Below are 24,118 nucleotides of genomic sequence, written 5' to 3'. Positions count from 1 at the left end.
ATAGTCAGAGGAAAGGCATGAGGCCACACCAGCAAGCTCAGCCACGTGGGCAGCATTGTCTACACCCAAATACCTGGAAATAGTACTTAGATACCAGGCAGTGGTTGGTGCTGTCTCAAAACCCAAGACACGTCAGATCGAGATATTCACCTAAGACACTTTTTTTTTTAAAGTGAGTTTGCTTTATTGCATTTTCGATTAAAACATTTATAAATATCTCTACAAAGTGAGGGGCAATCTGCCTTGGTTACAGCAGCATCCCAATGATTTCTGATCTGGTTGGGGTGCCAAAACTTATAAGTTAAAGCAAACCTTGCTCTTTTTCCAATGCTCTGTTTGCATCAACTCTTTATTCTTGCCACTCTTTGCTCAAACCATCCCACAGGCGTGCGTGTGTGTGTGTGTGTGTGTCACACACATCAGCAAATGGCCTGCATCCCTCAATATCAAAAATATGAATTGTAAAGCGCTTTTAAAGCTGCGCTATGGTAAAATACCAGTTACATTCCAAAAGGACTTGATCGAACTGACATCAGGTCAGGAAACCAACTTCTGTTAAATCCGTATATTCTGCTCATGTAACTTTGGCTGATGGGAGGGAAAGAAACACCGACGCAAAGCAAAACACCTGTAAACCGATATCCTGAGCAACTGCCTTACTTCCCAGGTTATTCCCGCACCTTTACAGACAGAAAACTGGGGCAAGTTTTATTTCCTCGTCCACTCTCTTGCATGTTTCCTTTTGCTTGCCGGTGTCTCTGGTGCACATGAGGGAGCTCAGCAACAACGCACCTCTTGAGGTCCAGCGCCCCCAAACCCAGTGCCAGACCCATTCCGTGGAAAGGAGTCCAGGGGCACATTGCCACCTGATGAGCTACCTCGACCAGCCTCTGCCTCCCACTCCGCTCATGCTCCTGCAGCCTGAGTTTGCCGTCACCTGCCTGCCCCGAGCAGCCCTGCCCACCTGTTAGCGAGCTAGGCAAGAACCAGCGCAAGGGCTGGCATGTGTGTGAGGGTTTGAAATCCCGGCCGATTTTGCCCAATCTCAGGCAGCAGCAGCCGCCCTGGGAGCCTTAGCACTGGAAAAGTGACAGCGAGCGAGAGAAGCTCCCCCCTGGCTCTGCTGCTGACGTCTCTCCTTCCTCTTGTTCTTTCCCTATAAAGAATCCCAGGCTCACATCAAACATCCCAGCAAAAGCAGATCAAACTGGGAGGGGTGGGGGAGAGCGGGAGAAATACCTAAACTGGGATCTGCCCAGGCACAAGCCCCACTCCTTGCAAGAAGCCGAACCGGTCGCCTGCTCCTGGGCTTGTGATTCCCCCAGCACCATGTAGCAGAGATCCCGTGGGCTCGTGTCAGCTGCAACAGCTACTGGGACGCAGGCGTTTTGTTTTGGTCCCCCCCCCCCCCTCCTCCTGTCTCGCAAGCCTGAGAGAGTTTAAAAGCTTCTTCCTCCAGATCCCTGCAGCACCTGCATCTCCCTGGATAAACAGACCTCAGCGGAGGCTCTTGGTTGAAGACACTTTAACCAGAACCCAGCCCAAGGGAGGAGAGCGACTCAGAAGCAGCCGCTCAGTGACTCGAAAAAACTTTGCACCAAAACTTTTTGTTGCGGCTACTTTGCTTTGTTAACCCCTTTGGTCAGTTGTGTAACATCTGCTCTTCTCACTGGTCTCTTTACTTTAATCAGATTTTAGCCCAAAAAAAAAAAAAAAAAAAAAAAAGGGAAAAAGAAAAACCAACCCAAACAAACAAAAAACCCCAGATCATCCCATGAGTTAGGAGGGGGGAAACAAGGAATAAAGTTATTCTGAAAAAAAATAACATTTGGCCGTCAAGAAGAGAGGGAGGCAAACAAAACCTGTAGCAAAGGGGGGAAGCAGTGAATGGAAAGAGCAGTTTCACTGGAATCAACAAGTGAGAACTTCTGGACGCCTTGTACTTCCCCCTCCCCACCCTTACCCAGCCTGAAGGCTTTGAAACTTGTTGCTGGAAAGAAATTGACCCTATTGACAGATCTCCCTTCTTGCACGTTTATAAAGGATATACTCATAATTCACATCTGCACCAGACATGATTCCAAAGCACTGCACCGCCCTGGCTGTTTGTGTGCTTCATGGACTGCTTTGGCTACAAGGTAAGAGCAGTTTACACGTGGTTTTTTCAATCTCTCTCTCACTCTCCTTTGATTTCACAGTGTATTTTTGCTCCGACAACTTTCTCTTCTGTGTTTGCTCACTCCGGTGCGGTATCCAGGTTGGAACTGGTTCTCCCCCCCCCCCCCCCCCCCCATCGGCTTAAGGCCACTTCACAGCAAGCCACCTCGTCTGCCCAAGCGGTCATATCAGAGGGACCAGTTCAAAACCAGCCACTCCTGGATGTTGACTAGCTGATTGAAATAAAGAATAATGATTCATCCCTGGGTAGGATGGAGAGGAACGATTTCCCCCGTGTGTGGGGGTCTTGGTTGGTGCCCCTGTCCAATGTGGCTCTAGCTCCTGGTTTTCTTGCCTGGCCCAGCACCTTGCCCAAGGGGGGGGGGGGGGCAAAAGCAACACTAGGGCTGGCTGAACTTTCCGTGTATTTATTTTTTCTCCTGCTGAACGCAAGCATGCACCTGAGTACACTAACCTTCTAGCGCCATGGGGTACTGCGCGTTTCGTGTGGGCATCTGTAATAACCGTACATGAAGCAGCAAAGCAAGGACTCTGTTTAAGGTCTGGGGACTTGTTAGAGGGGAAATTTGCAGTCCGGCTCGGTCCATTTTGCGAGGGAGCGGGGGGAAAGAGCCTGTATTGTCACAGAGTTAAATTTGGTTTCCTTTATGGATGCAACTATTTCAACTATGTTGTTGTTTTAATTGTCTGGGATTTTCTCTCCTGGATATGGTTTCAATTACTTTCTCAGGGTTTGGGCATCACAAGGAGTCAAGTGCCTTGAGGTAGCAGATCTGGGGAGCTGCCGCTAGATGGCGCTTGCAACTGCAAATAGGCATCCCCGGCCCCGGTGGGGACTTCCCTCGTTGAAGTTAAGAGAAAGGGTGGCTTTGAGGTGGGTTTTCAGGAGAGCTGTGTGAGTGCTATGGGAGAACTCACCTGGAGAGCAAAGCTCTTCCTTTGCATTTTAGAAAAGGGCAGCAAGCTTGGAAAGAGTGCACTACTCTAAAGCCAGCCTACGTGTTCCTGGTTCCCTAGCTGCTGAATCTACTTGCTCTCACCCACCCACCCCAAGGCTTTGACCCTCAAGTTCCTGTGGTGAAGTGAAGGCTCCATTCTCGATCCATGACTCACATTTTTCTCCAGTCTCACACTTACTTAGCATTAAACTGCTCCCAGGCGCCCATCAGAAGAAACTTTGGGGTTCTTTTCTTTTCAGCCCTAGCTGAACGTTCTCAGAAAGGCTCCTGAATTCATAACACTTTACTTTGAACAAGTAACAAGCTTTGTGGGTTGCTCTTAATCACCTCCCTGTCCTTGCCCTGGGCTTTCTTCTGGAAGATCCCCACCCCCACACAGTAACGCCTAATTAAATAGGTGGCCAATGGGCCAGTTAGGAATTGGCTCTGGAATTTCCTGTAATAAGTTTACAAGGGCTCTCTCACTAGATATCAGTTCTCTTACCAAAAGCAATGGGAGCTCAGGTTTGAATACTTCAAAGGGGTCAGTGCTTCATTAAAATATTTGGAAATAGAGAAAGATGTATCTTCAAGAAAAGGTCCTTGACGTGCGATGCATTTGAAGGATTCCCCGCTTCCCCCCCCCCCCCACACACACACACACCCCAGCTAACACTTCTGATATCCGGCCTTGAGGCTTCAACAATTAGTTAAAAATAGCAATTTGTGGGGCTTAGTATCTTTCTCCTATATGGGAACATTTCAAGTTGTATTTGATCATCTGAAACACCCTGAAGAAGATGAGGCTTCAAAAGCTGAGGCTATAGCATATATTTGAGCCCTCTGTTGTGCATGGGGCAAGCTGAATCTATGAAATCACTTCCTTCATGGGGAATAGAATAATTCAGGGGTGCAATTCTTAAGGTCCATAGGTAAAGAAGTTGCGTGAGCAATCTTCTTCTCTCTAGATTGTATTGTCCCTTCCTACCACCTGGTTGTGCATCAATGCTGTGTTCTCCTTCTAAATGTGTGTCTGGAGTTACTCCTGATTTATGCTAGCGCAAGAGAATAATTGGGCTAATGAGATTGAGAAAAGCTTTTCCATGTGCCATGTGGTCTTCCATTATTTCATTAATCATGAGGATTTCATTGGATTACCATGCTATTTATTCATGGCACATCAGATTGTATATAGGAGATGGTCTGTTATTTACTGTGAAATTTCTCCTGCCAGTAGTGTTCCATAGTCTTCCTTGAGCCCTGGGTATATTTCAAAACACCAGACTATTGGTTCTTTAGTCTCCTTATCAGTATGAAGTGTGTCTCTAGGCTCTAGGGGTATGGTTAATTTCCACCAACTATAATCAATAACCAACCATATCAGGAAGACAGATCTGCTGAGGGATTCTGGTAACACCGTAAACTACCAGAGCTTCATTACTAGAATCCACATATTTGGTTTGGTTTATTCAGAGACTTATAAAATGCTCCCTCACAGTGCCTCTGGGTGTACGTACCAACATTTTAAACACTTGCTAGCAAGGGTCAGCCCAGATAAACTCAGAAACAAGCTCCATATATGCCTCACAGACATACCTGGAGTAAACATGAGCTTTACATCATGCCTTAAAGGGCCAGTTTAAGCTCTGCTGGACCAACAGAGGAAGTGGATTCCATAGGCAAGAGTCATGAATACCATGCCACCAGCTACCCTTAGTAGAAGTGCCCTAGCTGACCTCAGTTATTGTTAGAGCATGTGGGGAAATAGATGATTCCATAACTGATTGGCCTTTATACATCAGTAGCAACATTTTGAATTGCACCTGGAAGCAAATAGGAAGTTTGTGCAGTCCTCAGAGAATTGCTGTAATGCACTCCCTCTGGCTGACACTGCAAGTACGCATCCAGCTGTATTCTCCACTAACAGTAACTTCTGACTGGTCTTCAGAGCTTGTCCATATAGGGCATAAGACAGCAGTCCAGCCTGAAGGTTACAAAGGCATGTATTACCATGGCAGTTTCTGTATCAGAGAGAATTGGTAACAAGTACCTGGCCAAGCACAGGCAGGAAAAGGCATTTCTGGCCACCAGTTCTTGCTGGGAATCCAGGAGCACACCCATATTGCAACTGTTACTGAAAAGGGTGGGTTTACTCCCACATAAATGGACCAGGTACAGATATCACCCACTGCATCCTCTAAATAGACTCCTTACCTGGCAGTCTGACCCCCACCGTATTTAGCAAGAGCTTCACCCAGCTCACTTTCATCCATGCCCCTTCGGAGCCAGGCACTGAGAAGGGAGAGAGAGAGAATGCCCTTGTGACGGGTTGGATCACAGAAACCCCCTTGGGAGCTGCCACCCAATGTGCAAAGACTACCCCTGCTTCTGTTTTCCCTGCCAGCTCAGGATTCCAGCACCCTGTCTTGCTGAGCCAGACACTCCAATCTGCTCTAACAAAGACTCAGGGTCTGAATCACTTGTCCCAAAGCTGCAAGTTTACCTGAAAACCAGCTCACAGGAGTGTGCTTGTCTTTAGCACTCAGATGCCCAACTCCCAATGGGGTCTAAACCCAGATAAATCCGTTTTACCCTGCATAAAGCTTATGCAGGGCAAACTCATAAATTGTTCGCCCTCTATAACACTGATAGAGAGATATGCACAGCTGTTTGCTCCCCCAGGTATTAATACATACTCTGAGTAAATTACTAAATAAAAAGTGATTTTATTAAATACAGACAGTAGGATTTAAGTGGTTCAAAGTAGTAACAGACAGAACAAAGTAAGTCACAAGCAAAATAAAATAAAATGCGCATATCTATGCCTAATCAAACTAAATACAGATAATCTCACCCTCAGAGATGCTTCATTAAGTTTTTCTCAGACTGGACACCTTCCAGGCCTGGGCACAATTCTTTCCCCTGGTACAGCTTTCGTTCCAGCTTAGGTGTTATCTAGGAGATTCTCCATGATGGCTCCTCTCTCCCTCTCAGTTCTCTTCCACCCCTTTATATATCTTTTGCATAAGGCGGGAACCCTTTGTCCCCTCACTGGAAAAGCACCAGGTTAAAGATGGATTCCAGTTCAGGTGACATGATCACATGTCACTGCAAGACTTCATTACTCACTTGCCAGCACACACATATACAGGGAGACTCACAGGTAAACAGCCATCTGCAGACAATGGGAGTCATCAAGATTCCAAACCATCATTAATGGCCCACACTTTACATAATTACAATAGGCCCTCAGAGTTACATTTTATATTTCTAGTTTTAGATACAAGAGTGGTACATTTCTACAAATAGGATGATCACACTCAGTAGCTTATGAGCTTTGTAATGATACCTTACAAGAGACCTTTTGCACAAAGCATATCCCATTTGCATTATAGTCACTTATTATCAAATTTTTTATAAAACTATCCCAGTTACATTATATTCACTTATGATCATGTTTTTATAAAACCATGTAGACTGCACAACGTCACACCCTCCTCCTGAACTTACTGCCAGAGACTTGGACACTGACCATGGCGGAGGCAGTATACCTAAAATTCGTTTTTGGGCTCCCCTACTGGGCAGACACTCCTGTGTCCCCCAAAAGGGAAAGAGACCCTGACCCAGCTGTAGGCTCACAGCTACCAGCTATGAGGGACCTTTCGCTGGCCAGCAAAATCCCCCCCCTTTCACTCAGGTTGGGTTTGCTTCCAGCTAGAGTCCTTGGGGTTTGTTCCCACCGCAGCAGTCACCAGGACCCCAACTTCCAGCTCCAGGATACATGTCTCTGTGCACCTCTTCCACTCCATTACAGCCAGGTCATACTTCTGGGTCTTACTTGCTTTGTCTCTTAAGTCCAGGCTGGTGGGCAGCCTTTTCTTTTTCCAGGTCAGCCTTTTTCCAGGCAAATTGTACATCAATTTCCATTTGTTTTCCCTTGAGACCATCACTTGATGAGCTGGGATACCACAGAGAACACCCTCCTGCCAGAACAGGCACCCCTCCCCTCCTGTCTTGCTAGGTTAGACACTCCAGTCAGCTTCAGCACAGACAGAGGTTGGGCCACACCCATCTGCAGTTCACTGAAACTGAGATGTACTCAGCTCAGGGGCTTCTTAGTTAACAGAGACATTCCCAGCGCCCATTGTTCAGTCTTTCTGGGCAATTTGCAACTTGTGTAGTTTTAGCTTCTTTTGATCTTCATTCTTACTTATTCTGCTTCCTTTTCTGTCCCTAATTCCCTTTCCCGAAATAAGCAAACAGAAAATAACAAACCAGTAACCACTTTGTCTGTTCTCCAGCCACCACACTTAAAACTCACTTAAAATCACTACCAGTATCTCAAAGCAATCAGCTGTGCACAGATCCTGCTCGACTACGCCACTGTGACGGGTTGGATCACAGAAACCCCCTTGGGAGCTGCCACCCAATGTGCAAAGACTACCCCTGCTTCTGTTTTCCCTGCCAGCTCAGGATTCCAGCACCCTGTCTTGCTGAGCCAGACACTCCAATCTGCTCTAACAAAGACTCAGGGTCTGAATCACTTGTCCCAAAGCTGCAAGTTTACCTGAAAACCAGCTCACAGGAGTGTGCTTGTCTTTAGCACTCAGATGCCCAACTCCCAATGGGGTCTAAACCCAGATAAATCCGTTTTACCCTGCATAAAGCTTATGCAGGGCAAACTCATAAATTGTTCGCCCTCTATAACACTGATAGAGAGATATGCACAGCTGTTTGCTCCCCCAGGTATTAATACATACTCTGAGTAAATTACTAAATAAAAAGTGATTTTATTAAATACAGACAGTAGGATTTAAGTGGTTCAAAGTAGTAACAGACAGAACAAAGTAAGTCACAAGCAAAATAAAATAAAATGCGCATATCTATGCCTAATCAAACTAAATACAGATAATCTCACCCTCAGAGATGCTTCATTAAGTTTTTCTCAGACTGGACACCTTCCAGGCCTGGGCACAATTCTTTCCCCTGGTACAGCTTTCGTTCCAGCTTAGGTGTTATCTAGGAGATTCTCCATGATGGCTCCTCTCTCCCTCTCAGTTCTCTTCCACCCCTTTATATATCTTTTGCATAAGGCGGGAACCCTTTGTCCCCTCACTGGAAAAGCACCAGGTTAAAGATGGATTCCAGTTCAGGTGACATGATCACATGTCACTGCAAGACTTCATTACTCACTTGCCAGCACACACATATACAGGGAGACTCACAGGTAAACAGCCATCTGCAGACAATGGGAGTCATCAAGATTCCAAACCATCATTAATGGCCCACACTTTACATAATTACAATAGGCCCTCAGAGTTACATTTTATATTTCTAGTTTTAGATACAAGAGTGGTACATTTCTACAAATAGGATGATCACACTCAGTAGCTTATGAGCTTTGTAATGATACCTTACAAGAGACCTTTTGCACAAAGCATATCCCATTTGCATTATAGTCACTTATTATCAAATTTTTTATAAAACTATCCCAGTTACATTATATTCACTTATGATCATGTTTTTATAAAACCATGTAGACTGCACAACGTCACAGCCCTATCCATGTCTGACAATAAAGAGGGGTAGAGCTTTGTGTCATAGAATCATAGAACCATAGGGTTAGAAGGGACCATAAGGGTCATCTAGTCCAATCCCCTGCCAAGATGCAGGATTTGTTGTGTCTAAACCAGGGGTCGGCAACCTTTCAGAAGTGGTGTGCCGAGTCTTCATTTATTCACTCTAATTTAAGGTTTCACATGCCAGTAATGCATCTTAACATTTTTAGAAGGTTTCTTTCTATAAGTCTATAATATATAACTAAACTATTGTTGTATGTAAAGTAAATAAGGTTTTTAAAATGTTTAAGAAGCTTCATTTAAAATTAAATTAAAATGCAGAGCCCCCCCCGGAGCGGTGGCCAGGACCTGGGCAGTGTGAGTGCCACTGAAAATCAGCTCGCGTGCCACCTTCGGCACGAGTGCCATAGATTGCCTACCCCTGGTCTAAACCGTCCAGGACAAATGGCTATCCAGCCTCCTTTTGAAAAGCTCCAGTGACGGAGCTTCCATGACTTCCCACGGCAGTTTGTTCCATTGTCCTACTGTTCTTTCAGTTAGGAAGTTTTGCCTGAGATTTAATTTAAATATGCTATGCTGTAGTTTGAACCCATTGTCTCTTGTCCTGCCCTTTGTGGCAAGACAGAACAACTTTTCTCCCTCTTTTTCATGGCAGCGTTCAAGTATTTGAAGACTGCTATCATGTCCCCCCTTAATCTCTTTTCCAAATTAAACATACCCAGTTCCTTCAGCCTTTGCTGATATGGCTTGCACTCCATCCCTATGATCATCTTTGTTGCTCACCTCTCAATCCTTTCCAGTTTCTCTACATCCTTTCTATACAGCGGTGACCAAAATTGGACACAGTCCTCCAGCTGAGGCCTAACCAGTGGTACTAACACCTCCCATGACTTGCATGCTATGCCTCTCTTAATGCAACCCTAAATTGCATTTGCTTTTTTTACAGCAGTACTGCATTGTTGAGGTTGTGATCCACCATAACTCCCAGATCCTTCTCAGCAGTGCTGTTGTCAAACCAGTTCTCCTCCTCCTCTGTTTTGGACAGACACCAAGGGAAGGGATATTTTCTTAGCTAATACCCCAGCCACAGTAGAGGACTTCAAGTACTCGCTCTGTTGCAACTAATTAGTATTGGTTTGAGATGACTGCCACCATCACTCTGCCATCAGCCTCATGTCACAGGTCAGGAGACTACCGCCGTGACCTGTGTAGATGGCACCTAGGGAATCCAAGAACATTTAGGAGTCACTGTATTGATGGTTGAGGACAAAAGTTATATCTTACTAGACCATTGATAGGTTGTATTTTCCCTGAAACCTAATCATACCCATGGATCAGCAACAGGTCCTGCATCCTGACCATAGTAAAGCTGAGATCTGATTTCAAATCAGAAGAGGTAACAGGCAGACCATTGCTCATCCCAGCAATCTCCAGCCCGATTCCAAAAAGCTTAGCTCCAAAATATGTAGATGTACTGAAATCATCTAGAATAGCTCCATGCTTGTCATGGCATTTCCTCCTCCTTTGACATTGTTGCATATTTTAGTTCTGATTCCTCTTAGCACAAGGTTGAAATGGTTCTATTTGACTCTTATTGCATTTACAGTCTCTATTCTCTAAACACAAGGGCTGGTGGAAATTTTTGGCAAAAAAAGTGTTATTTTTCCTGGTTGGAAAGTGATTTGTTTGGGTGTGTGGTGGTTGTTGTTGTTGTTCCTGGTCAAAAAGTGGTTTTGGTTTGTTTGTTTGTTTTCAAAAACCTTTTTTTTTTTTCATAAATAGCTGACATTGACAAATTTGTCATTTGGCATGAAAAAGTTAACGCTTTTTTTGTTTTTTAATCCTGACATTTTTTATCAAAAATGGTTTTCAGTAAGTCAAAAATTCCAGTAACCTTTTTCAGTAGCATCTTTCAGTGGTTTTGAGAACCATTTTAAAATAAAATCATGACAACTTTAAAAAAAATAAAAAGTGGCTCTATTTTGAACTTTTTGACATAAAAACAACTTTGATATTTCAAATATTTTTGTGAAAATAGGTTTTCATTTTTCAACCATACCTACATATATTACTACTATTGATGGTTTGTCATTAGTAGCCTGTATGTTTCTAAGACATCACACCTCAGTACTAGAAAACTATCCCAATCATCATGCTTCAGAGCATAAAATGATCACTGACTGGGGTCAGGAAGAAAGTTAGCTCCATGGAAAAATATTGCAATATTGTGCATGTTTTTGCCTTTCTATGAAGAATCCATCACTGGTCTCTGTTGAGGATGGGATACTGGACCAAATAGACCATTGCTCACTTTTTATAAAAGCAAGTCGTATGTCCCACTGCTAATGTGATTTTCTAAATATCTGCTGCACTGTAGAAAAATGTTATAAACAGTACATAACTCTTTTTAAAAGCTAGTGTTATACTAATTTCCCTGTCTAAAACTGCCACATTCAAAAGTAAGCAGAAATAATTTTACAATAATTAATGTATTAAAGGAAGATAAAAAGTATTTTAAAGTCCCATAATTTCCAGAGAGTAAAATCATACAAAAAAGAATACTGAGAGCACAGAACAAATTCACTTGTTCAAGGTTTCTATAGGAATCTCATTTTTATTTTTTCCAAACACTTTTTTTATTGATAATATTACAAGAATATGCATATACATAATTTCCCTCCTCTTCCCCCCCCCCATTAACACATCTAAATCTAAGCAAGATAGTAGGGGTAAGTTTGTGTTATTTTGAAATATTGCTGTTTCCCATTTCCTATATAAGGGATCAGAACTCTCTATTATGTTATAAGATTCACATTCCTCAGGTTGAGCCATACATGCATCCTTTATGGTGCCATTGGATTCATCCACCATTATAAAAGGTTTCCAAATATAATACAAAATTTCATCAGTGCAGTCAGGAATAGGAGACTAATAGTTGGTTTTTCCAAGCAGCCAGTGCTGTGTTTGAATGGCAGATGGAGAATCTGTAATGTGCTGTATGCACACATTGAATTGAACTAGAATGTCTTATGCTTCTGTTGCATTTTCATCCAAAATACTTCACAAACTGTATACAACAGGGGTCACTTTCTCCACCACTGGTGGAATGGGGAAGCTGTTTTCAGCTCACCTTGTAACAGTTTTTAAAACTGCCGGGGGGATTTCAGATAAGTAGATTCTAACTGTCCAGATGAGAGTTTGGGCAGGACATTGAGGCTAACCCCCGTGTAGTTGCATCATTAATTTGATATTTTCTACATTTTCCTGGAGTGCTCTACCTTTTATTCCTCCTCTGCACTGGCAAGACTTCCCCATTATTGAGACTGAAATGGGAATTGCAACTGGCAGTAATTAAAAGACATTTTGGCTATCCCAACAGCCCGAGAGCAAAATAGATCGCAGCCCCTAACATTTTCCTTCACAGCTCATCTCAAATGACTGGCAGGTTATTAAGCCTTGCTCCTCTGTACCTCATGACATGGGAGAGAAATAGGGCAGAGAGCCTAGCTCTGTATTCAGCCACTCTGGCCAGCAAGATAGGTTGTTTAAATAAGTGGAGATCCTGGTGTAAAAGTGTCTACAGTTCACTGGAATAAATGGTCTCGCACCTCACTGGGCTAGACACTTATTTTTTATTTATTTTTTGTAAGGCACACAGAAAACAGCAGAACCTGCCAAAATCAACCAGTGCAGATTATTATCTGGAAATGCCATTTAATATAAATAGATGGTTGAAGTTTACCATGGGAGCAGTGCTGTACCAGGAGAAAGCTTGGGATCGCAAGGCAATATTAGAGCAAACCATATAGAGATGTTTTTTGTATGACAGATGGAATCTTAAAAATGCATCCAGGCCCATTGTTCCTCAAATGAGGAGAAGGAGGAAGGCTGGTGGGATGGAAGCTAGGAGGAGACCATCTGAGGTGAAATGTAAACCGTCTGTATGTTGATAGTACAAAATGGTCATTGCCCAAGCGTGGTGGAGTATATGCAAAAATAACATCCCACCTTTCAGTAGATTGATATGGCAGATAAAGAGCCAGTGACCTTCAGAAAAAAGCTACCTAGGGGGTTTGGACTGAGCTGGAAGGACACTCAAGATGGATGGAGTCACAGATTCTGTCCCAGGGCAGCAAAGGGGTTGAGTGGCCATGATTACATTGGAGGGGAACTTCCCCTTCTACATCTGCCAAAGCACCCACAGCTGCAGAAACTGGCCATGTCATGGAGCTTCTGGGGGCTCCATGCCACAGACGCAGCTAGGGCCAGGCTTGGGCCCATTAATTGTACTGGGAATAATTAGTGTTGGGCTCACAGTATAAGTGAGCCAAAATGTGGCTAGGTATATAGGGCTAGACTTAACCTTTAGGCTCAGCCCTGAGTAAGAGGCAGTGCATAGCTGCACCAGGCCAGGAGCAATCTGGGAAACCCCTTAGGGTGTCACAATTCTGCCCCTGTTGCTGTCTTGCTCTGGCTTCTTCAAAGAGCACCATTTAATTTGGTGTGAGGGGGACCAGAGCCAGTCTTCGTCCTCAATCCACCCCTCTCCAACTTCTCTATGGTGGTGGGGGTTTAATCTAGGGCTGCCCTCTGCACCAGACCAGATCCAAGGTCCAGGTAGCTGGGGGGAAGGAGGTTGTTACTACCCAGCTTGGCACATGCTTTGCACATGGGTAGATAGCTGGTGGCATCTTCTTTTAATCTTATGGAGATTTTTAATTAAGTTTTCAGCTTGACCCCATGGTAATGCAAAGAGCACACCTGATTGCCTCTCACTTGGTGAGGCTGATCCAGCATCTCTGTGCTGGGGACACAGCTCACTTAGAACCATCAAGTAGAATAAAAGCAGAACTGAATTGTGCACATGATTATCATTGGGCTCATCATATGACCTGATCCACTCTGCTTTATCAGCATTGAAACAAACTTCTATTTGAGAGTGATGATGCTTTGCATTCATATGGACTCTTCATGGGTCTGATTCTCCAAACAGACACTGAAGCCCTTGTTATGGTTCTATACCATGAAAGCACTGTGAAGGAATTAGTAAATTTAGCGGGCTGGTGATGCCAGTAGAGTTACACTGATATAAAACCACTGTGAGTGAGATCTGAGTCAAGCCCTGTATTTTCAAAGCACTGTGCAAATTTTTACTAACTAATCCACTGATCTAAGCAGGTTGACCTATTGCTCCATGAGAATGTTGCCATCTTTTTAACAGGATAACTCAAAGCTACACACACTGATTGTTTAGGGGGGAGTGAATAGAAACGGTTTTGAGAGGCACTGCAGTGCCCTCACCTTCAAGTTCTTTGATTAGTCTGCCCTTTAAGTACCTACTTTGTTGCTCTCACTACATCCTGTCCTCCCTTCCCTCTGCCAAAGCATCACCCAATCTACCCTCAGGTCTCAGGATTCCTAAAATTGTTACAGTTTGAAAGACCTAGAGGAATTTCTGAGCCCTGCTGCGAGTGGAGGTCTGCACAGTTTCTCTTCCTTGTGCCCAAATTAAATTTGCTTCTTCTCTTTTAAGTTGGGACTAGTGCAGAGGTTTGGCAAGCCAATGTGGGATTGCCTGTGGTTTGCAGTTTAATCTCTTTAGCTTTCTGCAGTCGGATGCAGTAAGTTTCATAACGTGCTGAACTTTATGAGATGTGACTTCTGCAAGCTTCCCTAATACATGTAATCACAAAGGGATTCACAACTGGCCGATGGTGTGCTCTGAGCCAGTGCAGCGGGACTTTGTTGTGGTTCTAAAGCAGTAGTTTTTAGCACTGTGAAAGAATTCTTGAAGTTACCAGGCAAAAAGAAAACCACATTGTCTAATCTGTTAAGTGATAAAGGACCAAACAAGTCAGTTTCCCATTATGCCCTAGAGGTAATGGCAAAAGCATATGGTCCCTAAGATTTCAAAATTCAGCCAAAAACTGGACTCAGACCAGTATGTAAAGGAAATGTATGGACTTTCCTTCTATTTTCAGATCACATGCCTTCGTCTTTTGCATTTCCACATAGGTTTCCTTAGATCTTCCTGTGTTTTTCTTAACTGTGGGAAAGACATTGCCAAGGAAGTGCAGAAGGGAGCTTGCAGGCTGTCTGGAATTGTTCTTCATTTGAGGGTCAAGGAAGCTTGATCCTGTTATTATCTGTTCATTTTTTTAACCTTCATGAATCCAAAACACCTCAGTCAAAATGTTTGCTTCCTTGGGGTTGGAGGTTAGGAAATTTCACCCCATGGGTCAAATTCTGCCTCATGGTTACACTGGTGTAAATTTTGCATAGGACTCCCATGGAGTTACTTTAGATTTACACCAGTATAATTGTAAGCAGAATTTGGCAGCACGTATTTCTCACAGAGGTCTCCCAAAAGAAGACAGTTGCTGTTTAAGGGGCCAACCCTATATGGTGCTTTAACACCCTCAGTTCTCATCGATGGCAACTAATGCTGGGTGCACAACTGGAAAATGTTGACAATAAATGGAAAACAGATTTTCTAGCTTTTCCCACCTTGCAGGACCCTAGCCTAACTTATCAAAACTAGTGATGCAACAAACAGATTTCTCCTCCATCCACAGAAGGACGCAATCAGTAATTGTGGATTCACAGCAGAAATAGGCTTGCCCCTACAAAGTTCTAATCCAGATCCCAAATTCCCTCAGGCTTTAAAAACTGAGATTTAGCTTTGGCCCTTTATAGACAGCGGGGTCATCTGTGGTGATACGTCTGAATCTGAACTTCCCAGCTGTTTGGAAGTGGTGGGATCTGGGGCTGGGATCCAGGCCCATCTCCAATTTGCAGAAAAGTACCGTATTTATTCTCCAGTGATTATAAAATGATCTTTTTTCCATGCTTCATCACACGGTGCTCCGCCTGCTTGAAACTGCCTCCTGGTGGACCCGTAATATGTGCCCATGCTGTAGTATTGAAACGCTTTCTAGCTGCAGTCCTAATTACAGTGCTTCTTCATAGAGGAAATGCTTGTTGCAAGACAGTAGCGTGTGCCTGTGTTTGCAGAGAGGAAAATAAAGTCTTGTGGATGGTAACTAGCAAATCACAAGGTCTCTGTCTTTCCTTACAGAAAAATAAATCCCCCATGTGCGCAATATTCTGTAGTCTCCAGCCCTATGTCACTAGCCCACCCTGCCTCGTGTGGCAGTAACCCACTCTCCCCACTGCCACAGCTCTCATTGCACTTCGCCCATGAAGGCTCTCGCTCCATGAATCCACCTTACAAAGAAGAGTGCAGAGGGCATGTAGTCATCTGAACCAAAAATTCTGCACCACTTTGTGATACACAAGTTTTCAGATCACCCCAAATGCTGTGGGCCAGAGTCCCTTCTCCCTTGCACTCATGGAAGTCCAGTGGGACAGATTCTGCTCTCCATCACCAAGACATAAATCCAGACCTTTGCTTTCAGTGACGGTACTCCAGGTGAGAGGAGAATCGAGCTCTGCATTGCTGCATTGTACTATGTGTCTGTTTCAATTACAATATTCTCGCAGCAAGGACAGTTGGCCAAATTCATCACTGACATTAGTGCAGCACCACTGAACTTGGCCTCGTATCTTTCTGAAGCGCCTAACAAATGCTATTGACAATAGTATCTCTCTCCTCTCTCCACCAAAGCATTAGATAAAAATAAAAGACGCTAGTAATAAATACTGTTGGGTGTGTAGACTGAAAACCACCGGCCCAGTCCAGCTATCTTGACACGAGTTCTCCCTCTGAAGCCAATGGGACTACTTGGATGAGCAAAGATGAATCGCTTAAGTAAAGGTTGCAGGAGGAGTCTTACAGTTTGAACAGACGTTCCTAACTCAGGATGGGCAAATTTAGTTTGGGTTAAATAAAAGCTGAGATGATTGTTAGCTTCAAATTCTAATGAACTGATTCTTAGTTATTATTTGCATTACTGTAGTGCAAAGAAGCACTGAAGTCAGTTAACTACTTTAAAACACCATCAAATGCCTGAACTGCCTTTTTTCAGCCATAAGTGGAAGATCCAAAGCAGCACAAGCAATTTCATCAGGGTACTTTTGGGCCTGCTGAAGCCAGTACCTGAAGTTTCCTTGAGAGACAGCCTGATCTGGCCTGCCAGCTAGAACAAGGAGGATAAAGCCTCCATGCCGAACTTCTGAACCTTGTGCTCAGCTGCTAATTCTAACATATGGGGAAGGAACATGATTTGAAAAATTGCTCCCTGTGCTTTCCAAAGACTGAGGTTTTCATCTGATTCAGTTTCTTGGATTGTCTGTGTTGAAGGACTGGGATTGCCAAAGAAGCAACTCACTCCATCTTGCAATTGCGCTTTTGTGCAGGTGGAGACAAGATTAGTCCATTTTTAAGCCCCATTGCTATATCTTGGAGGGTGTATAGGTAGCACTTTTTTCCAATGCCTATCATGAATAATCAGATGAAATAATAGTATAACGTGTGGGGGGACACTTTATCTAGATCTAGCTGTAGATGAACACGAAGCAAGGAAGTTAAAAATGGTTTCAGCTGCACAAGGCTACAGGAGAGAACAAAACAACAAATTTGGCCAGTTTAGAAGATTCTTCTGCTATTACAACGAAAAGATGATTTGAGTGAATGTAAACAATGATGTCACCTGGAGACCCTTTTAAACATAGTTTAAGCTATTACACAGTGAGAGACAGAGAGAACCATCTAACCTTTCCACCTCTGCATATTTTTCCTTTACAAATGGATGGCCTCGATGTTGTTTTTATTTCATTGTCATACATTGGGCTAAATTCTGCTCTCAGATATACAGTGGTGTAAAACCACAGTAGCTTGACTGAACACCATGGAGAGACTCTGGATTTGCTCTAATGTAACAAAAGCAGGGTTGTTGGGTTTTTTAAAATTACAATTTATTTTAGGTTTCCTGGCAGAATATAGGTAAGATGGGAGGTCATTGAGAACTTCTTTAGTCAAAGCACTGACGCTTCTTAGTAGGGCTCTAAACTATGGGTTTTATTGATCATGTCTGCAAATCCTGTGTTGCTTATGTAACATACTTGTAAAGTGTGTCATGTCCCCCTCGTGTGACTAGTCCACATAGAGGATAACAGCCTGCTACTGTTACTAGCTAATGGAGTTGCTTCTTTAGCTCACATCTGTTTTGGTGCTGAAGATCCCACACTCAGGTTTTACGCAGTCCTTACTCAGGCAAACTTCCCACTGAGTCCAGGTCTTTGGGATTTGGCCCTGTAAGAATGTCCACAGAGATTCACTAAATTCCCAGAGTCCTACTTCAGCATGAACTGGGGTTTGGTATAGAGATTCCTAGGGGCAATGTCTCCTTTGGCTATCTCAAATTGATTAGCCTATTCTGCTTGGAAAGAGTGCCACATTTTCATCACATTTCATCATCGCAACTTTCCAATGTGTAATGATACCACAGGTTTCTGGGAACTGAGAGGCTAATTACCAAGAAGTTGCTAATGACTACATTTACAGTTTAATTGCTTGATCCACTGGTATTTCAGGCTCTGATTTTGTCCACTGAAGAGACAAACTAGACCTTAGGTTTTATTTGTTTATGTTTTTGGAATTCCTCTTGGCATTCTGGGCTGCACTGATATGCAGGCTGTTTTCTCACTGTTTTCACACCAAGGCAAATTAATACAGTCAGCATCACGCTCTAGCCCATTGTGGTTTTATAAGTTTCACACACACATAAAATGTAGCTTACCCCTCCAAAACAACTTTGTGTGTAATGAAAGAGAAGTGGAGGTCAAGCAGGAACCAAAGTGTGGAGACAAGAGGGAGCTCGCAAGAATCTATCAAGTCTTTTTTTTTTTTGCACCCTTTTTGGATCCAGACAGTGTTGTAAACCAACATTCTCATCACCAGTCATTATATTTAGACTAGAGAGAGGGAGGATGTGTTCAAAGCCATCTCACTCCTCTTTCTCCTTACTCTATGGGAGCATCACACGTACCTTTAGTTAGGGTGACCTATAGGAACTCATGTCCTTTGACCTGAAACCAGTAAGATTCTGTTAGGAAGCCTTTGATCAAACAAAACTGTGTGTTTTCAAGCAGTAATAATAAAGTGTGATTTTAATACCTTGGATAAAACGTGCTGAGATGATCTACCTTAAAAATAACCTTTACACTTAATCTTTCATATTCTTGTTCTTTATTTGCTTGAAATGTAGCTGCTTGAACTATTTTTACTCCACGGTCAGTTACCTATGTTTAATAAATAAGATGAAGAGGGTGGATCGTACTTTGTCTCCTGCTGGGGGCTGTAATTAATTCTTATTGGAGTTGTTTGTGCAAAGTATTTATTATTACTATTAGCCATAAGTACTGGCCTCTCTCTTCCTGGTTGTACTATCCAACATGTCAGAAGAAGCTATTGCCCCAGCTAGACTTATAGTCATAGAGGTTAAGGCAAGAAATGACCACTAGATCAACTAGTCTGGCCTCCTGCATATCACAGGTCACCAACCCCACCCAGCAGGCTAAACCTAAACTTGTCTTACACAACACAGCCAGATAGAAAGAGGGGCTGGGACATCCCAACTAGCCTTTCAGTGCAGGGTAACACCCTCTGGAGAGAGAATCTCCCTTTATAGTCCCAAGAAAGCGTGCCATCTTTTTGTTGTTGTTGTTGCTTTAAACATCCCTCATGCCTGAGTCCAGAAGGCTCGGAACTCTTGAAGAGTTTCTGCTGGGCGGATGCGGCAAGAGAAAAGGGGATCTTTTCTCTGGTTATAATCAGGCCCGCCGACAGCAATTCCGGGCCCCAGGGCAGAACAGTCAATGGGCGCTCTTCTGGCATGGCCAGGGCTTCCACATGCCACCTTTGCCACCATGGGTACCACCCCGCACGTGCCTAGGAGCCCTGCAGCCCACCCGGGCGAGGGCCCCGTCCCCCGCCTCCCTCCCTGTCGGTGGACCTGGCTATAATCCAGAGTTTTCAGTTGCAAAAATGGTTCTGTGCTACTGAGAAAACTTGGGGCAAAAGGCTGGAAATGTCACGCTCTGATTGGATCTGGTGGAAAAACTCAAAATGAGCTGGTTTGGATTTGCATGTGGAAATGTTTGCGTAGCGCCAGCCCAAATCCATGTGCATTTTCAGTGCATGGCACTGCTCTGCACATTCCTCGCCACTGCATCACACTTTCAACGTGCTTTAAAAAATCCCCTTCTTTTTGACATTATACATTGATTTGCTGTCTGTTGTTAAACCATACAGGTTTGACACTGATGGGAGAGATTACTATCTATCATGTTGGTGTCTGAGCTGCCCACTTGAATTGGGAATTCTGGTCCAAAGATGTTCATCTCAAGGCAGTTTACATTCATAAAATAACAGTGTCTTTCAGCAGCAGGCAGCATATTGCTTGGGAAATGATGTACAATGAGGACCGATCATTGTTGGAGAAATGATTGACTAGAATTACCTAAACAAGTCAGAAAAATGAGGCATACAGTTAACAGCATGAAACTCTTATCAATGTAGATCAAATCCATCCATTCATAGAACTGTCTAGGAGAAGTTCAATAATCTGAAAGGCGCGTCGCAGAGATGTGCTGTAGTAACCAATAACACTGCCAATGCAATTCTGCAAAGTGTCCACCAGGTGCTGTTCTGCTTTGTAGAGAAGTATTTCTGCTGCCCAGATACACAGCTCTGAGAGAGGAGAGAGGAACATATATGCAGATGGAAAGGCGCTGTCATCTCTGCATCTCCTAGGCTAGCTGATAGGGGACAAAGCATTGGTCGATCCCTCTCTCTACCAAGTGTCATGAGCCGTGGAGCCAGTCCCAGAAAGTGCACAGCACAGACCCTATCAGAACAGAGTGCCAGCCTTTGTCCTGAGTGAAGGGCCAGATATGGTCCTTAGTCCATAGTCCAGTGAGTGATGTTCTGCACTAGGGAAATCCAGGTAGGGGTCAAAGGTAGGGGTATGTGGTTCGTACTACAGGCTTAGGGAGTCTCTGGAGCTGCCGCTTCCACACACTCTTGGTGAAAGGAGATTAGTGGGCATACTCCTCCCCAAATACTCGAGATGTGACACATGCACACCCATGTGGTGGAACTGGCCAATCCACTCCTGGCTGTGCTGTACCAAACGTGCTAGTAATGATCTCCATGTCTGTGATATACAAATAGGGATAGAATCAGAGAGGGGGGAGGGGAGGGAAGTACTGGTAATCTCCCATTCCCACCTATAAAGCAAGCCTTGCTCACAAACCAAGCCCACCCACCTGAAATGCCAAAATGAGATAACTCACTGTGGCGTGTGCAGATCTTCATAATATGATTGTCCCTCTCCTTTCTTGCATGCTATGATCTGCAGTGAAATAGTTGACAATGCCATCATTAAAAGCATCAGCATTAGGGTTCAGAGTTAACACTTCATTGTGATGAATAAAGAAGTTATTGCTTTGCAGAGGTGTTGTTTCAGGCTTCCTGTGTAAGCCACACCCACTCAGCATGGCTTTGTTCCAAACCAATGGTGGCTGGACCACAGGTAGAGGTTGGTGAGCCTGGTACAACATGGTTTGCAGCTTTGCCTTTTAGGTGTTTAGATTCAGAGGTCCAAGGTTCAGTCTCAGAAGCTGACGACCCAACAAGGGGCATCATGTAACACCTGCAAGCTTGGGTAGGCACCAGTTTATAGCTGGCTCACACTTCTGAAGTTTTCTTTGCGATAATAAACCCTAGAGACTTTTTTTTTAATGTAAGCTTAGATTTTGCAACACCAAGTAGCATTTTTCCAGAAAAAAGTATCAGACTGCTGATCATTGTGAGTAAATCCAAAATAATCCCTGTGCACAAACACTGTGCTTTCTCGATTTACTATAAATATATACATTTACAAGAACCAACAAACAGTGAACATCAGTAAATTCTAAAATGTCCCTTGTTTACACTGGTTATACATAATTACTTGAGTACAAATGGAAATTATTTGTAGTTCTCAATGAAATGGGAAAGGCAAGTTCAAATATTAATACAAATATTAATGTTAATTAAATATGAACATAAAATACAACTTTCAAAAGAGATCAGATAGGTTAAGAATGGTCATACTGGATCAGACCAATGGTCCATCTATCCCAGTATCCTGTCTTCTGACAGTGACCAATACCAGGTGCTTCAAAGGGAATGAACAGAACATGGTAATTATTGAGTGATCCATCCCCTGTCATCCAGTCCAAGCATCTGGCATTCAGAGACTTAGTAAAACCGAAATCATGAGGTTGCAGCCCTGACCATCTTGACTGGTAGCCATTGATGGACCTATCTTCCATGAACTTATCTAATTCTTTTTTGAACCCAGTTATAGTTTTGACCTTCAAAAAAATTCCCTGGCAACAAGTTCCACAGGTTGACTGTGCATTGTGTGAAAAAGTACTTCCTTCTGTTTGTTTTAAACCTGCTGCCTATTAATTTCATGGAGTGACCCCTGGTTTGTGTATTATTTGAATGGGGGTAAATAACACTTCTTTATTAACTTTCTCCACACCATTCATAATGTTATAGACCTCTATCATATTTTCCCTTAGCCGTCTCTTTTCCAAGCTGAACAGTCCCAGTCTTTTTAATCTCTTCTCATGCAGAAGCTGTTCCATACCCCTAATCATTTTTGTTGCCCTTCTCTGTACCTTTCCCAATTCTAATATATCTTTTTGCAATGGGGTGACCAGAACTGCATGCAGTATTCAAGGTGTGGGCGTACCGTGGCTTTATACTGTGGCATTATGATATTTTCTGTCTTTTTATCTATCCCTTTCCTAATGGTTCCTAACATTCTGTTTGCTTTTTTGACTGCTGCTGCACATTGAGCAGATGTTTTCAGAGAACTATCCACGACAACTCCAAGATCTCTTTCTTGAGTGGTAACAGCTAATTGAGACCCCATCATTTTGTATGTGTAGTTGGGATTATGTTTTCCAGTGAGCATTACTTTGCATTTATCAACACTGAACAGCTAGGTTAACAGATGTAAATTGTAGGTTCAGTGTCACAGAGTATTTTTTTAAAGTGACAAAAATAGATTTTGTGATTTAAAAAAAAAACCTGCATAGTCTGAAGGAGCTTTTGAAAACAAGAAGATCTTGACTGCTGGATTGCAAGCCATGGGGGAATAGCATTCTCAGAAAAGAATGTGCTGAATGTAACTGGTCCCTTATGTGTGCTATGACGCTGCATGCCTGCCCACTCCAAAGCATAACAACAATACTGCTTTGCATGTTGTGGATTAAACCTCACAATTTTCCTGTGGGATAGGTTCAGTCTCTCTCATGGCAGAGGAGAGACAGGACTAGGCTGCAATGAATATAAAGAGGGATCTTTATTGAGGTTTCTGGACACATGCAAACTTTGTGGTTCTCTCTGGTTCTTTAACATAGTCAGTGCTGCCTGGTGTCACTACACAGGGAGTCCTTAAATTTGGGCATAGACTGAGAAGCCATGGAAGAGCTGCTGCTTTACGGCACTAGGTCCATTTTACAGATGAGGAAATGGAGGCACAGAAATGAAGGCCCAAAAGTGACCTGTGATTTTTCTTTTTTTTGGTGACTCAGGTCTTGGGTGCCCTGTTTGAGACATCCTAAATCACTAGCCACTTTCCAAAACATTGTTCTAAGCAACAGACTTGCCCATGGCTAGAAGGGAAGTCACAGAAGAGGTAGGAGTAGAATGCAGAACTTCTTGCCTCCCTAAGGACCATCATCTTGCCTCCCTAAGGACCTTCCTTCCTATCTTAGCACTAACCTCGGGTTCTGCTGAGGACCAGGAGTCACCTTGATTGTGCTGTGCTGGGGTGTAGTAGAGGCTATTGAGTGGAGCGCTTCTATCTGCAAAGTATATGACAAGAGAATTGATAGCCAATTTAGTGCAGAGTTCTTGGTGTCTCAGCTGAGGTCAGATAACCAGGGTTGAACTGATGTCCTTGAGAGTAGGTGGTAATGCTAGCTTTTGAAAGGCTGCCTTTTTCTTTTTGGTCAGTATTGTTCTAATTTAAATAGTAGGAAGAGAGCTAACGCTAAAGCCACAGCATTCTCCTGTGAGCCTACTCACTGTTAATCATCCCGAGAGGAAACCGAGCACTCCTTCAACTAATTTTATTATATACAAACTAATTAGTCACTGACCTTCTGCAATTGGATGGTGCAGTTACTTGAGGCATTTACACCTTTGGGTACATGGGTCGAAATCTGGCTTGGTCCGTCACAGCTGAAGCAAGTTTGATGTGCTCAGACTAGTCCCTTGCTGGACATATTGCTTGACAAGGAGGCTCTGTTCAAGAGAGGCCCACCAGGATGGAGGTGCATTGCAAAACGTCATGGTGTGAGTGGGAGGGTCAGGAGCAGAAGAGCAGAGGCTGCTGTATGTCAGGACTGAAGTGCACTGGTGAAACTATATGAGGGAAGTTAGCACAGTACCTGATC

General features: G+C 43.5%; 1 protein-coding gene across 1 annotated transcript in view; it reads left to right on the top strand.

Annotated features, from left to right (window-relative positions):
• Positions 1-2,074: 2,074 nt before the first annotated feature.
• The window catches only part of LOC135883545 (vascular endothelial growth factor receptor kdr-like), a 183,944-nt gene continuing 161,900 nt past the window's right edge, over positions 2,075-24,118 (top strand). Inside the window, exon 1 of the mRNA XM_065410731.1 lies at positions 2,075-2,138. Coding sequence (XP_065266803.1) covers positions 2,075-2,138 — 64 coding nt within the window. The remainder of the gene's footprint in view (positions 2,139-24,118) is intronic.

The sequence above is a fragment of the Emys orbicularis genome, chromosome 9 (assembly GCF_028017835.1).
Source record: "Emys orbicularis isolate rEmyOrb1 chromosome 9, rEmyOrb1.hap1, whole genome shotgun sequence".
NCBI lineage: Eukaryota > Metazoa > Chordata > Testudines > Emydidae > Emys > Emys orbicularis.
This window is presented reverse-complemented; position numbering and strand designations above follow the sequence as displayed.